The sequence below is a fragment of the Pseudochaenichthys georgianus genome, chromosome 15 (genome assembly GCF_902827115.2).
Source record: "Pseudochaenichthys georgianus chromosome 15, fPseGeo1.2, whole genome shotgun sequence".
Taxonomy (NCBI): Eukaryota; Metazoa; Chordata; class Actinopteri; order Perciformes; family Channichthyidae; genus Pseudochaenichthys; species Pseudochaenichthys georgianus.
Window position 1 is genome coordinate 14,998,980 of NC_047517.1, and position 12,298 is coordinate 15,011,277.

The 12,298-nt window shown below is 41.3% G+C and overlaps 1 protein-coding gene across 1 annotated transcript in view; it reads right to left on the reverse strand.

Moving 5' to 3' along the window:
- Positions 1-12,298, reverse strand: part of cdh23 (cadherin-related 23) — a 243,773-nt gene that overhangs the window by 99,554 nt on the left and 131,921 nt on the right. The window contains exons 10-13 of the mRNA XM_034100803.1: positions 10,948-11,060; positions 9,112-9,300; positions 3,777-3,926; positions 3,017-3,175 (exon numbers count right to left, since the gene is read on the reverse strand). Of these exons, the coding sequence (XP_033956694.1) occupies positions 3,017-3,175; positions 3,777-3,926; positions 9,112-9,300; positions 10,948-11,060 (611 nt within the window). The remainder of the gene's footprint in view (positions 1-3,016; positions 3,176-3,776; positions 3,927-9,111; positions 9,301-10,947; positions 11,061-12,298) is intronic.

Consider the following 12,298-nt stretch of genomic DNA (forward strand, 5'->3'; position numbering starts at 1 on the left):
CTGCTACCAGGAATGCCAACTCTCTGGACACTTTCAAACAACAACTCAAACAACATCTGTTCACTCAGGCCTTTGGCCTCAGCTACAATGCAGTACCCAGCAACCTGTTCTTTTTCAACCTGTGTATCTGTGTGACTATTATTATTTTGTTGTTTTGTTTCCCATTGTAAAGCGTCCTTGGGTTTCTTGAAAGGCGCTATAAAAATTGAAATTAATATTATTATTATTATTAGCCCATGTCTGTAGCTTATTGCATGATGGTGATGTGACTGGTATCAATATTCTATTTCAACTCAGCAAGAAAAGCAAATAAGAATGTTTCCCAGAAATGTATCATTAGTATTTCAATGCATTCATCTGTGAATTGAGGTTTGGCCCGGCCACCTTGAGAGATTCACAATAAAACCGCTCTTATCCTGTTTGCTGCTGAAACATAATTTGGCCACCATCTGTTGTACCTCACAGCCATCCGAGAGGAGCACCGGGAGGCAAGTTTCAGTCCAACAATCAGGTTATATTGTCAAGCCTTGAGTCGTTCACTGCACTTAAACAAGCATACAGTTTGAACTGCTGCAGGAGAATGAGGGAGACAGGTGCACAGAGAATCAGAACAAAGGGGCCTGCACTTAAAAGCCCAGCACAGTTTCAATGGAGCTGTGATATGAAGTTCAGAATGTAATGAATCCGCTTGAGTTAAGTGCAAATGTAATTCAAGTTGTGCAACAAAGGACCTGTTGTTAGGCAAGGCAAGGAAAGTTTATTTATATAGCACCTTTCAACACAAGGCAATTAGAAGTGCTTTACAATAATGAAAGACATTAAGAAAATGGCATTTAAAAACGGTCATTAAAAGGCAAAGATAATAAAATAACCATTAAAATAAAAAATACATGGATACAAGTTACAGTGCAGTTTAAGATATGAATAGTTCAATTAAAAGCAGCGACAAAAAGAAAAGTCTTCAGCCTGGATTTAAAAGTAGTCAGAGTTGGGGGCAACATGTATTCATTTTGTCATAATTAACACTTCTACTCCAAATGCTTTTCTGCGCTTGGGCACAGCATCATACTCTGTACTTAACAGTGGGGTGATGGACAGGTTAAGTATTATTTAACCTGGTGCTTAGTGGAAGAAGTTGGTGGAAAAGTGCCCTTGCACAAGGCTCATTACATTTCTGAACTTTATACTTTAAAACACACATAATTCAAACAGATACGGTTTCTACTTCTGCCTGCACAATCTGAAAACCAGCAGTTTGATGCATTTGTTCTGTTCTTTACATTATGGGTTATTTACACAATAAATGGATGCAATGTCCATTCTAAAATAAATACCTAATTATTAGCACAAACACGAGTGAGGCGGTCGTGGCTTGTTTGATCAGACTGCAGCATATACAAACAGTCTCCGCTATTTCCAATGGATTACAACCGTTGTAACGTGCCGTCTAAATTACCAATGAACTAAATGATGACAAACCCACAAGAATAAACAAGTCTGTTCAAACATATTATTGAACACAAACAACAACACATACATAGTAAATGGTAATCTTATGGAGTAAGGCCTACAATACAATATATTTGACCTTGAGATTGTTGTGCATGTACTATTGAGGCTGTGTGTCTAATTGTATTTTTCTTAGAAAAGCTAGCTCAGTAAGGGACACCTCTGTTTTGTCTCTGTGTTTTGTCTCCAAGGGCTTTATTGCTTCTGTTGTGTGTTTGTGCGTGGATGAGAATATCTAAATCTAACAGTGTGTGTATATATATATATTTGTGCTGCCATCCATGTCAGTGCAGCCCTCACCGAGAGGCGTCACATCTCATTCTATTTACAGCCTATGCACCCTCTACAGCCAGCAATCAGGATTCCACAGCTCCAGCACAAGGCCAACATCAGCCAGACTTATCAGGTATTAGACTGCCCTGCAATCTCCGTTTCATGAGCAGCCAGTCTATAAACACTATTGATTTTCACACTTTGCTTTTTGCACTTGTGGATTGTGGGCGTTCTGTCACAGGAATGGCTGGTAATGAATATTTATGCAGAATTATAGATATTTAGGGGGAGGGGGTGCTCAAAGACGGTTCAAATGTGAAACACAAGGTACAACAACAGACCTGGAGGGAATTAATAATAACAAAAGTTTAAATATAATTATTTAGCACTTTTCTAATGGGATCAGTTTTAATGGAGGTTGTCCTGATATTATTATCAACATCTGTAACATTAATTAAAAAATGAAAACAAAGAGATTTTTAAACTACTCTGATAAAAGTGGTCCAGTTTTAACTTATATTTATTAAATATCATTTTTAGTAAATAGTTATTAAGTGAATGAGTCAAATTGTTGAATACTTGTCCAAGTTAAAAGCAGCTTTTTGAGGTAATCATTTAAATCCTGTTATTCTCTTTACACACAGAAAGCAATTACACTTCCTTTAAATTATGAATAAATTACTTCATGAAGAATGAAGTCATTTAGCTTGAATTGAGGACGTTTTGACTATTTTGTGGATCATTTAACCTTTAACACCTAAGTGGAACTCACTATTGTATTGGCAGTACATGTTTCATTCTGCTGTTCAGTGAATTTGCATAATTATTCAGAAGAGACCAAGACACAGTAGAGCCACAGATTGTCTTTAAAGTCTAAAATATGCTTTAGTTGCCAACATGGTAATTCAGTGTCCCAAATGTGCAGGATCCCAGCATTAGCTAACAGTGACACGGTGCAGTTGGTGACAGAGTTTTTCATCGGTATTCATTCCTCCTTTTCTCTGAGACGCCTAGCTGGTGTCACCATAAATCACAACTCATATGATGACATCTCCGGATAGCACTGGGTCACATGACGTAACAAACAAGCCAAGATTTCATTCCCAATAAAACAAGCCCCATAAAAAGTTACTAGTACCAGCCAGTTTTATTGGAAATGTATTTGGATTCCAGTTAAATATCTCTCCAGGAACAAATCAAAGGTCCACTGAGTGTTTTTTCCTAAGACACTTACCAGGATCCGCAGCAGTGAGGTTCCAGGGGGGGTGTTTTCAGGGAGGCTGATGTTGTACAGCGGCTTACTGAAGATGGGACGGTTGTCGTTCTCATTGATCAGTTCAATAAAGATACGAGCAAAACCCACATGGTCGGACATGGACTCATTGGCGAAAAGCTGAGGAGAGACAACAAGGAGTGTAATACAACTTCTTAGATATTCAACTCAAAATGCACAGATTTAAGACACGTTTATATAAATGAAATATTTCGAATTTTTTGGGGGCATCATCGGAAACGATTCTGATCATAATGCTGTGGCGCCAAAGAAGTCACTGATTTGTTTAAGATTTGTAGATTTTAAATCACACACACCCCCTTCTGTAAACCACTCGGGGAAATTGAGGTCATAAAATACCAATGTCACTGTTCAAACAAGTCTGCAGTGATGTGAATTTGATATGGCCCCAGTCTTTGTCCAAACAAATTAAAAAAAGGAAACTACATTCAGTCTTTCATTAAAGGGCAGTCTGACAGAACGACAATGGATCTGCTTTGTCGCCGACTAAAAAAAAAACAGTCTTCTCATATTCCTCTTCACTTCTCTTTACAAAACTCATCCATTATACATTTACATTGATAAGCTACAACTCTTAGAAACATAAGCTAGAAAGCTGGTGGTGGGGGGTTTATGTCTCAAACTGAATGTTTCTTGTTAAAGTCTGGGAATGGAGTCCACCCCAGCATTCTCTCTGAAAACATGTACTTTTAAAACTCACCGAGAAGCTGTAGCTGCGGATTCTTTCGAAGTCTAGCGGCACGGCCACCCTCATTCTGATGTCAGCACGCCCCTGCACCGCCGTGGGCGAGATGGTGAAGTACTCTGAATTGTTTCCTGTTAGAAACACCTGGAACATGCTGTTCACCCCCTGCCATAAAGAACAAGAGACAGGTGAGTGTAGGAAAAACTGAAAGAAAAAGGGCTTGTTAAGAGAGTGATATATTCTTTGTGCAAAATACTGAAGAATATCTGAGTTTTTATGAATTATTACCTGACAAAAGAAAGGTATCAGAAAGGTACAGATATTGAATACAAGTTCATGACATTCATCCGTTTGGATCTCACATATTCATTTATTTTAACAAAAAGCAGTATTATTTTTCACTGTACAGTATTTCATTTCACATTCTGTTTTCCGCTCATCTTATTCTATTTGACATGTATATATATTTCACTTCTCCTGCATTACTCGCACATAAGTCTAGGAACATTCTCTTGCACCGTTTTAGTTCTACTCTACCATTACAAAACTGTAGCTACTGTGCATATGACAATAAAGACTTGAATCTTGAAGTAACGATTGATCCAATTAAATTCTTAATCCCAGCAAAATATAACACATACGTTTAAGATATCAAGCATTTAGATGACTGTTGTTGGTTACAAGCAAGAGGTTAAAGGTCAGGCTAGTGTGTCCCGACTATTTCCTGATTTTAAAAACTCACCATATGATAAAGAAGAGCTCGGGAAACCAATGTTTTAGAGAGATGTGCACATGGAAGACACATGGAGAGACTTTTTGAAAGAGAGTGGCAGAGCAAGCGTAAAGTAAAAGGGTATTGTTTTGTGTTGGTGTCTGAGTGTGGGTGTGACCAAAGAACGTTGATGGATACAACTAATGGAAAGTGGCGGACACTACGGCGCGCTGTGGTACACTGCTGTGATGCTAAGAGACAAGATAACGGCAGCCTCAGCAGGGGAGCGGGCTCCATTCACTCTAAGATGTTTATTTTCCATCAGTGCATCTCTTCACAATACATCCCCCATCACTCGATTTCCTACAGTCACCTAGCACTCTACCTGTTAGGCACCTCAGCTCTTTGAGGCGTCTGCCTATGGAACATACGCTGGTAAAGCATACCGTTTACACCATACCATATGTTGCCTGTTCCCATTAGTATGAGAATGTTGCTGCTAAACAAATAACCCTCTGTTTCTTCCGGGTGCAGTACACAGGACAATGAGAACAAGTCAATAACAGAAACCATGACAAAGTAAGACAGCACAGGAATCAAATAGTAGTCCATAACAAGTTCATCTAGCCTCATCTGAATGATTATTTATCTGTCTCCACTACATTAAGACTGCACTGTACCGTTTCACATTATGTAAATGAGGCTTTGAGTGCGACATGGAGTACATCCCCATGCACTGCCCACAGTGCTGATCACATGTCCGGCTGGGTTGATTACCCAGTCAGTGAAAAGGGTCGAAACCATGTGCTTTAATCATCCATGACAGCCATGACTATCTGCCTCAATACAGATGCATAGGTCCATGTTTGGTTTCAGGCCTAAACATACTGTATGTTGACAAGGACAATGTGTCTTAAAGCAGGAAGCGATATAAGGACAAAAGAATATCCTCTTATTTGTGTTCTTTTTTCATCAGTACCCATACATTTTTTGAATTGATCAATGTTTCCTTATTTTGGCTCTTCTCTCTTTAAGGACGATAAGTAAAACACATCTTGTTTTCATGTTCTTGCTTTAAGATGCATTGGCTTCATATTGCTCTTCGATGCTTTTTTAATTCCTTTTGATTTGATTTGATTTGGAAGGATATGAATGTTTTGACTAACTTTTTTTCTAAATAGAAAACCAAATTGCTAACTTAAATGTTAATTGTATGTATATTATGTGTTGATTCAATATATATACTCTATAGATATATATCATGCACTGTATATATTTCCTATTTGGGAATTTCCTATTTAATATTACTTTTAATTAATGTGCAATGCCTTATATTCATGCATGCTTCAAATTGGGATCAATACAGTATATGAAAGAAAAAAAAAGAAAAAAAAGTGATGCTGTAGGAGGCCGGATATTACATGATATGAGGGAAGGCTAATTTTATTATATTCGTGCCAATATGAAATTATAAATAACCTCTAAAGAAGACCTGTAATGTTAACCTTCTCTTCTCAACAAAGCTTGCAGTGCAAAGGCATCGTGAGGGTCAACATGACATCACAGTCGTGAGAAGCTTGTGGCTGTCTGGAGCGGAGAAAACCTCTCTAGAGCCTGCCTGTCTTTATATATCAAGCTGCAGGGCGGCCAATCACGCAGCCATTGCGACAGACAGAGGAAGACGAGTGCGGTGGTCGATTGGCATTATGCTGGCGGTTGAAATAGCCCCCTTGTTTTTGTTTTCATCTCTGGGAAAACCATTGTGGCTGATGACTCCTATTTAAAAGACCATCCAATATGCAGGGATGTCACCTCAAACTGCCCATAAACGTAATTGCCCGTCCATTTGCTTCTGCCTTTAGAAGCCCCCAATAAAAGCACCCTGTCAGACGCGACTGCCACAAAGTTTAGTGACAAGTTCCAGCAGCAAAAGTTGTATAGATGCTAACAGAGCAGAAGAGGATATGAAGGGAGCGGCAGACAGGGAGAGAGGTAACTACCACTTGTGCCATAGTCAAAGAAATGAAACGTCTGCCTGTAATCCCTCACACTTGGAGAAAGTGAGATTAAAGCAAAAGTGTAGCCGAGTGTGAACGTGTGTGTGTGCATCGGCACTGACATGCAGGTTTAAGGGCTCAAAACAGCAATACAATACTTCGAGACAAAAAAATGTCTCATAGATTTTCCAACCTGGAACGGATGCATGTCTGGCATTGTGGTGAACTGCAGTGCTGCAATGCAAAACGGGTGGAATGCAGTATTTAAAAAAAAAAAAAGTCTGCATTTTACATTTGTGTGTGCAATCATCTCCTTTGAGCTCGTCCTGGTTGGTTAAATGATAATAATAATAATTCCTTACATTTATTATAGCGCTTTATCAATGACTCAAAGCGCTTTACATATACACACATTACACATATATATATGCAATGGTCAGAAACTGTGGACAATACCCACAGGAGCAAGTTCAGGTGAAGTGTCTTGCCCAAGGACCCACCGGCTTTACAGACGCAGCAGCGGCGGGTTTCACCCCTTGATCTGATGATCATTGCACAGCGCACTGCGCCACACCGTCCATCTTCACGCCTCGAGGTCATCGAGGCGCTTTTACAAGTACACATTGGTATTATACACGTACTGTGGACAATACCCACAGGAGCAAATCAGGGTAAAGTGTTTTGCCCAAGGACACAACGGCCTGACGCAGTGGCAGCGGGAGCGGGTTTCGAACAGGAGTTCCCCAGCACTCCCCCTTGATCTGATGATCGGATGCACAGACCACTGCGCCACCCATCCCATAAATGATAGCAAAAAGCAGTTTGCTGTGGCTGCTTAAGGACTGGTTTTGTGTATCTGTGGTCAGTATGTCAGTATTAACATAGCTATTCCCAGTGAGCAATCTCTTCTCTGAGATACTTTGATGTTAAGCGGCTTGGTACCTTGCACACTGAGTGCTGATTTTGGTAGTGGTAAAACGTCTGGCGGTAACCTCCACAGGGAGCTCTTAACACATGCCAGGTGGGTGGGTCGTCACCCCACCTGAGTGCAGCAGCATTTCTCTCTCTCTCTGTCTCGTCATTACAGCACACCTTTCTTAGAATGAATAAAACAGAGTTGCTGCTAAATACTCCTGCTATCTCTCCTTTAAGAGCTTCCTTTTCGCCTCTGTCGGCTGTCCTTCCATTTATTCCTGCTCCAGCAATTATTCAGACTTTTGGTTTCGCTCCATTGCAGGCTACTTTTCTGTCGAACCGCTTTCCTTAAAGGTCCTCTCCTCTCCCTGTGTCTGTCTCTCTTCCTTTTTCTCTATCCACTTGACTTGCAGTTATCTGTCAAATTCCACCCTGGCGGCTGCTGTGCCTGAATCAATCAGAGTTGACTAGCTTTCGGCTTATCTGCACCCTAGGTGATTGATTTTCCTCGTTAGGTATAATTTGATGCTCTATCCCATCTCTTCCAGAGCAAATTAAATTGTAGTCGAGTCCAATGCTCCGGTGTGAGCGAGCATGAGGAGATGCGAGAGAGAAAGTGAGGGAGACAGACAGAGTGGCAACGTGAAAAAGAGTTTGTGTTCTGTGTGTGTGACTGTGTGTCACCAAAGTACGTTGATAGATACAGCTAATGGAAAGTGGCAGACACACAAACGCATGCTGTCGTACACTGTTGCTGACAGTGTACACACACACACACACACACACACACACACACACACACACACACACACACACACACACACACACACACACACACACACACACACACACACACACACACACACACACACACACACACACACACACACACACACACACACACACACACACACACACACACACACACACACACACACACACACACAGAACTTATACGATCAAATAGAATTATTTTACATATTCTGGACTGATCTGACAATATTGATTCCAATTTGATTCTTATATCTACCTGAATGTTTACATTGAAACAACATGTGTAGCCAACTTACTCTGAAACACCTTTTTAAGAGCATTTTTATACAAATACTGAAGGGCTTAGTTTTAAATGAACCTTTATTATCCTAAATGATTGATGCGATATGAAGGGAAGACTCCTGAAGATTGATGCAAAAATAATCAGCTGGAGGGAAAATGTATCACTCTGTGTTGTTGAAACTAGAAAACATTGTGGTGTGTTTTCAGTCTGAATGTTTTCTCTTTACAATTGATCTGTAACAGCCGAAGCTGCATAGTGTATTGTATTTTGGCCTTTGGTCAAGTTACTCATGGAATAAGTATTAATTCCAATAACTGCTGCCGGCTACATTTATCATTCAAACCGGTGGCAGCTACGATAACAGGAGCCCAGTGTTTTCCAACCTCTGACTGAATTCACAGTTACTTGCAATATTAAATGATCCACATTCACGATGCCTTTTATTTAGATTAAAGTCAAAGTGAAATGTGTCACACTAAAGAGATGGACAGAGCACAGTTAAGAAAGGATCTGATTTCAAAATGTCCCCGGATTGGTCCCCAAACTACTTCTTGGATCGCTATGGGAACTTAGGATGAAACCTATTTTTCTATCAATCGTAAGCTGCAGAGAAAGCCTGGTGTCATGCCTGGTGTCATCTGAATAAGAGAATAGATGTTATCCACCCACCTCGTCCTTGTCTTCGGCCTGGATGAAGAGCGGAAGGGCAAAGCCCACCTGGGCCAGCTCGGTGATGTGGAGCCGATACTCAGAACTGTTGAACTTCGGAGCGTTGTCGTTCCTGTCGATTAGCAGGATGGTAAAGGTGGTCATCACGGTTGCATCTGATGGACTGCGATCTTCTTTCAACTCGGTGGCCTTAGAGAGAAGAAGGAGAGATTTGATTGCCCCTAAAATGTCATTTCGGATGGAGGTGGTCAGCACACAATCTCAGCCAGGTATTTACGGCTGTTCATTTATTGGATCAAAGGGTGGACTCAAAGCAATCACAGAAATAGGCTCAAAGTGAGGCCAAGAGAGGGCCAGCGCATGTACATCCACGTACATACAATGAGACTTAGGAGAAAAGTCCCATTGAGAAGACACTACTAGAAGAAAAGAACTATAGGAGAGAATGATAGGAATAGGCAGCCGTGGTCTTTTATTGATGGAATAGTGTCACAAGCAATAGGAGAAGAGGCAGGAACAACATAGTGGTCCCTGGGTAATCAAGGTAGTTTAGCCTCTCTCGTTCCAACGCCAGTGAATCATTTGACCTCCACCTCCACACGCTCAGCACTATCTAAGCTGCCTGAAGTTGAGAAATTAGTTGTATTACTATGGCACACCGCAATCAATAGCAACACCACCTAAGAACGCACAAGCAGAGAGGCAGAGAAAATGTGGAGGGGAAAAATCCATATCTTAGAAATACATTTTTTGGGCGACCCTTTTTTTCATTTTCAGCACTTTTTGCTTATGCTTCTTTTCTTCTTTGGAATTATTGATTTCAATTAAAAAGATGACTGAGGTTGGAATATGTAAGCCAGCATCTTTTTTGGATGAAACCTTAGAGCTAGTTTTATCTCAATGTTGAGTCTCTTACATAAGAAAAACGTCATACAACGTGCTTTTTATGGACAATAATTGCGCAGCTACATGATTGAATACATGAGTGCTAGTGAGGCTATTAGGGGGTGCTAAAGGCCATTTTCTGTGTTGTACAGGCACAAACCATTTCACTTGACATGCCATCAAAATCTCCAGTGGAACATTGCAGTTACACTGGAAAAAATGTCTTTGATCGGAAAAGCTTCCACTTTGAGTTGCACTTGGAAATCCATTTCACGCACCCTGTGGGTACCACTTGGTGTACAATCCTGGAAGAGAAGAATTGGTGACAGAAGAGAACGTGGTGGCATGTTCAAGGTAGGAAGGTTGGGGGCGGGGTGAGAGGGCAGGAGTGACATAAAGTGATGTAGACTTTAGACTCAGTGGAGGGATTTAGAGATTGCACCTGCTTCAAGCAGAAGAAAAGGTCAAAAAAGAAGCGGAGGAACTAAAGAGCATTTAGTGTTCGGATGACTGTAAATCGTATTCTTTTATCTCATCCTCCTCTGCTCCCCCTGTCCTGCCCAGCTGCTGGATGTTCACTGAACAGCAGCCTCTAAATGGGGACATAATCACAAATACCTTCACTGACCAACCCAATAAAGGTACTTGAATGTGTCTGGATCACAAACATGCAGACACATCTATTAATAAACATGGTATAATCTTGTATCCACTCAGTTTTAATTGAAGTATTGACCTTGAAATGTTTTCTAATTATAGCCAAATACTGTCAAAAGAGGTATAGTATGAGCTGAGTCAAAGTGCTGCAAACCCAGACACTGCATTGATTTAATACACTATCATATCAAAGCCCTCTCTTGATCCACCAGCAAAACAGCCTTTCGATCCCTTCCCCCGGCTGCCACAGCCCCTCCAGCCCCCCCGTGCACCGCGTCCCCTTCAGTAGCTCACCTTAACAGTGAGCGTGAATCCTGCTGAGTAGAGAGGGTTTTCTCTGTCCAGCTGGCCATTCACTGTCAGGGCCCCGCTGATGTAGTCCAGGGCAAAAACGCTGTTGGTGTTCCCTGGATGGATGGATGGTTGGAGAAAGAGAGAGACAGAGATAAGAAAGTCAGACGTACAAAGGAAACTGGCGTTGTGGATAATTCAACATAACACCTGGGAGGCAGCGTGGAGCCTCTGGACGGGGAGGCATTGGATGAGCTTTGTGCATGTCTCCATTTCATGCAATATGGATACGGCTTTTGCTTTGCCGTGTCCTGTCTCTCTACCTGCCTTTGGCTGATCCACCACCTCCACCATGTCCACGAGCTGCCTTCCCTACAGTACATCCCTTTGGTTTACCCGTCACTGTCTGCCCTCCTTGCACTGCCTCTTTGTCAGCATTCCCTTCCACTTCTTTACATGATGTACACCAGAGTTGCTGTCACTTTACATTCACTCAATTCAAGTTGCATCGCCATTTCTATTCATTTTCATATTCAATTTTGTTTGCTTATTTTAATCTTTAGATAAGATAAGCTTCTGCTGAGAATACAACCCCCCCCCCATCCGCTAAAAATGTAACACTTAGATTTAAGTTTTACACTATGTTAACTTTCTGCACATTTCTCCTGAACTCCATTACTCCACTGGGCTGGTCATTGCATTAACTGTGTTATAGTCTATGCACTTCTTCAAAGAGGGGCGTTTGAAATGATGAACTTGACACTGTTCTCATTAACAAGTTTAAATGTGCCTCGTGTTCTCGATTCACTTCAATTATTAGACTGAGACCCACTCAAGTCCTCTTCTCATATTTCTTATTCCCTCTCTTCTTTTTAAAATTAAACTCTTTAACTTTGCCATCAATCTAACACTCTTCTTTGACACGCTCAGTCTGGCTTTCTCTCTCTGTCAGGCAACTTGTGGCTGTTGGCTGCTAATTGCACCCAGCAGATGGAGACAACAAGCGAAAATGCACCCAATCACTCTCACCTCTCTAACTTACTGCCCGCTGTTTCCCACTCACTTCACACATACACAGCATCTCGGTCAATATGAATCACCTTTCATTCCAAAACACTGAATGCCTTCACAGCTTCATTGGGATTCTCTGTGCCTGCCACATGTGTTGTATGAAACCTAAAGAAGCCCCCGTGCAATCTGGAGATAGTGGCAGTTCATACATGTGAATGTTATCGGAGCGATCTGCTCAGTGGAGCAAACACTGGAGCAGACAGAGCTGTATCAGAGGGCTGCACCACCTGGAACTTATATATGTGTGCCTTTTTAATATAGACTGCTCTCAGCAGCGGACAGC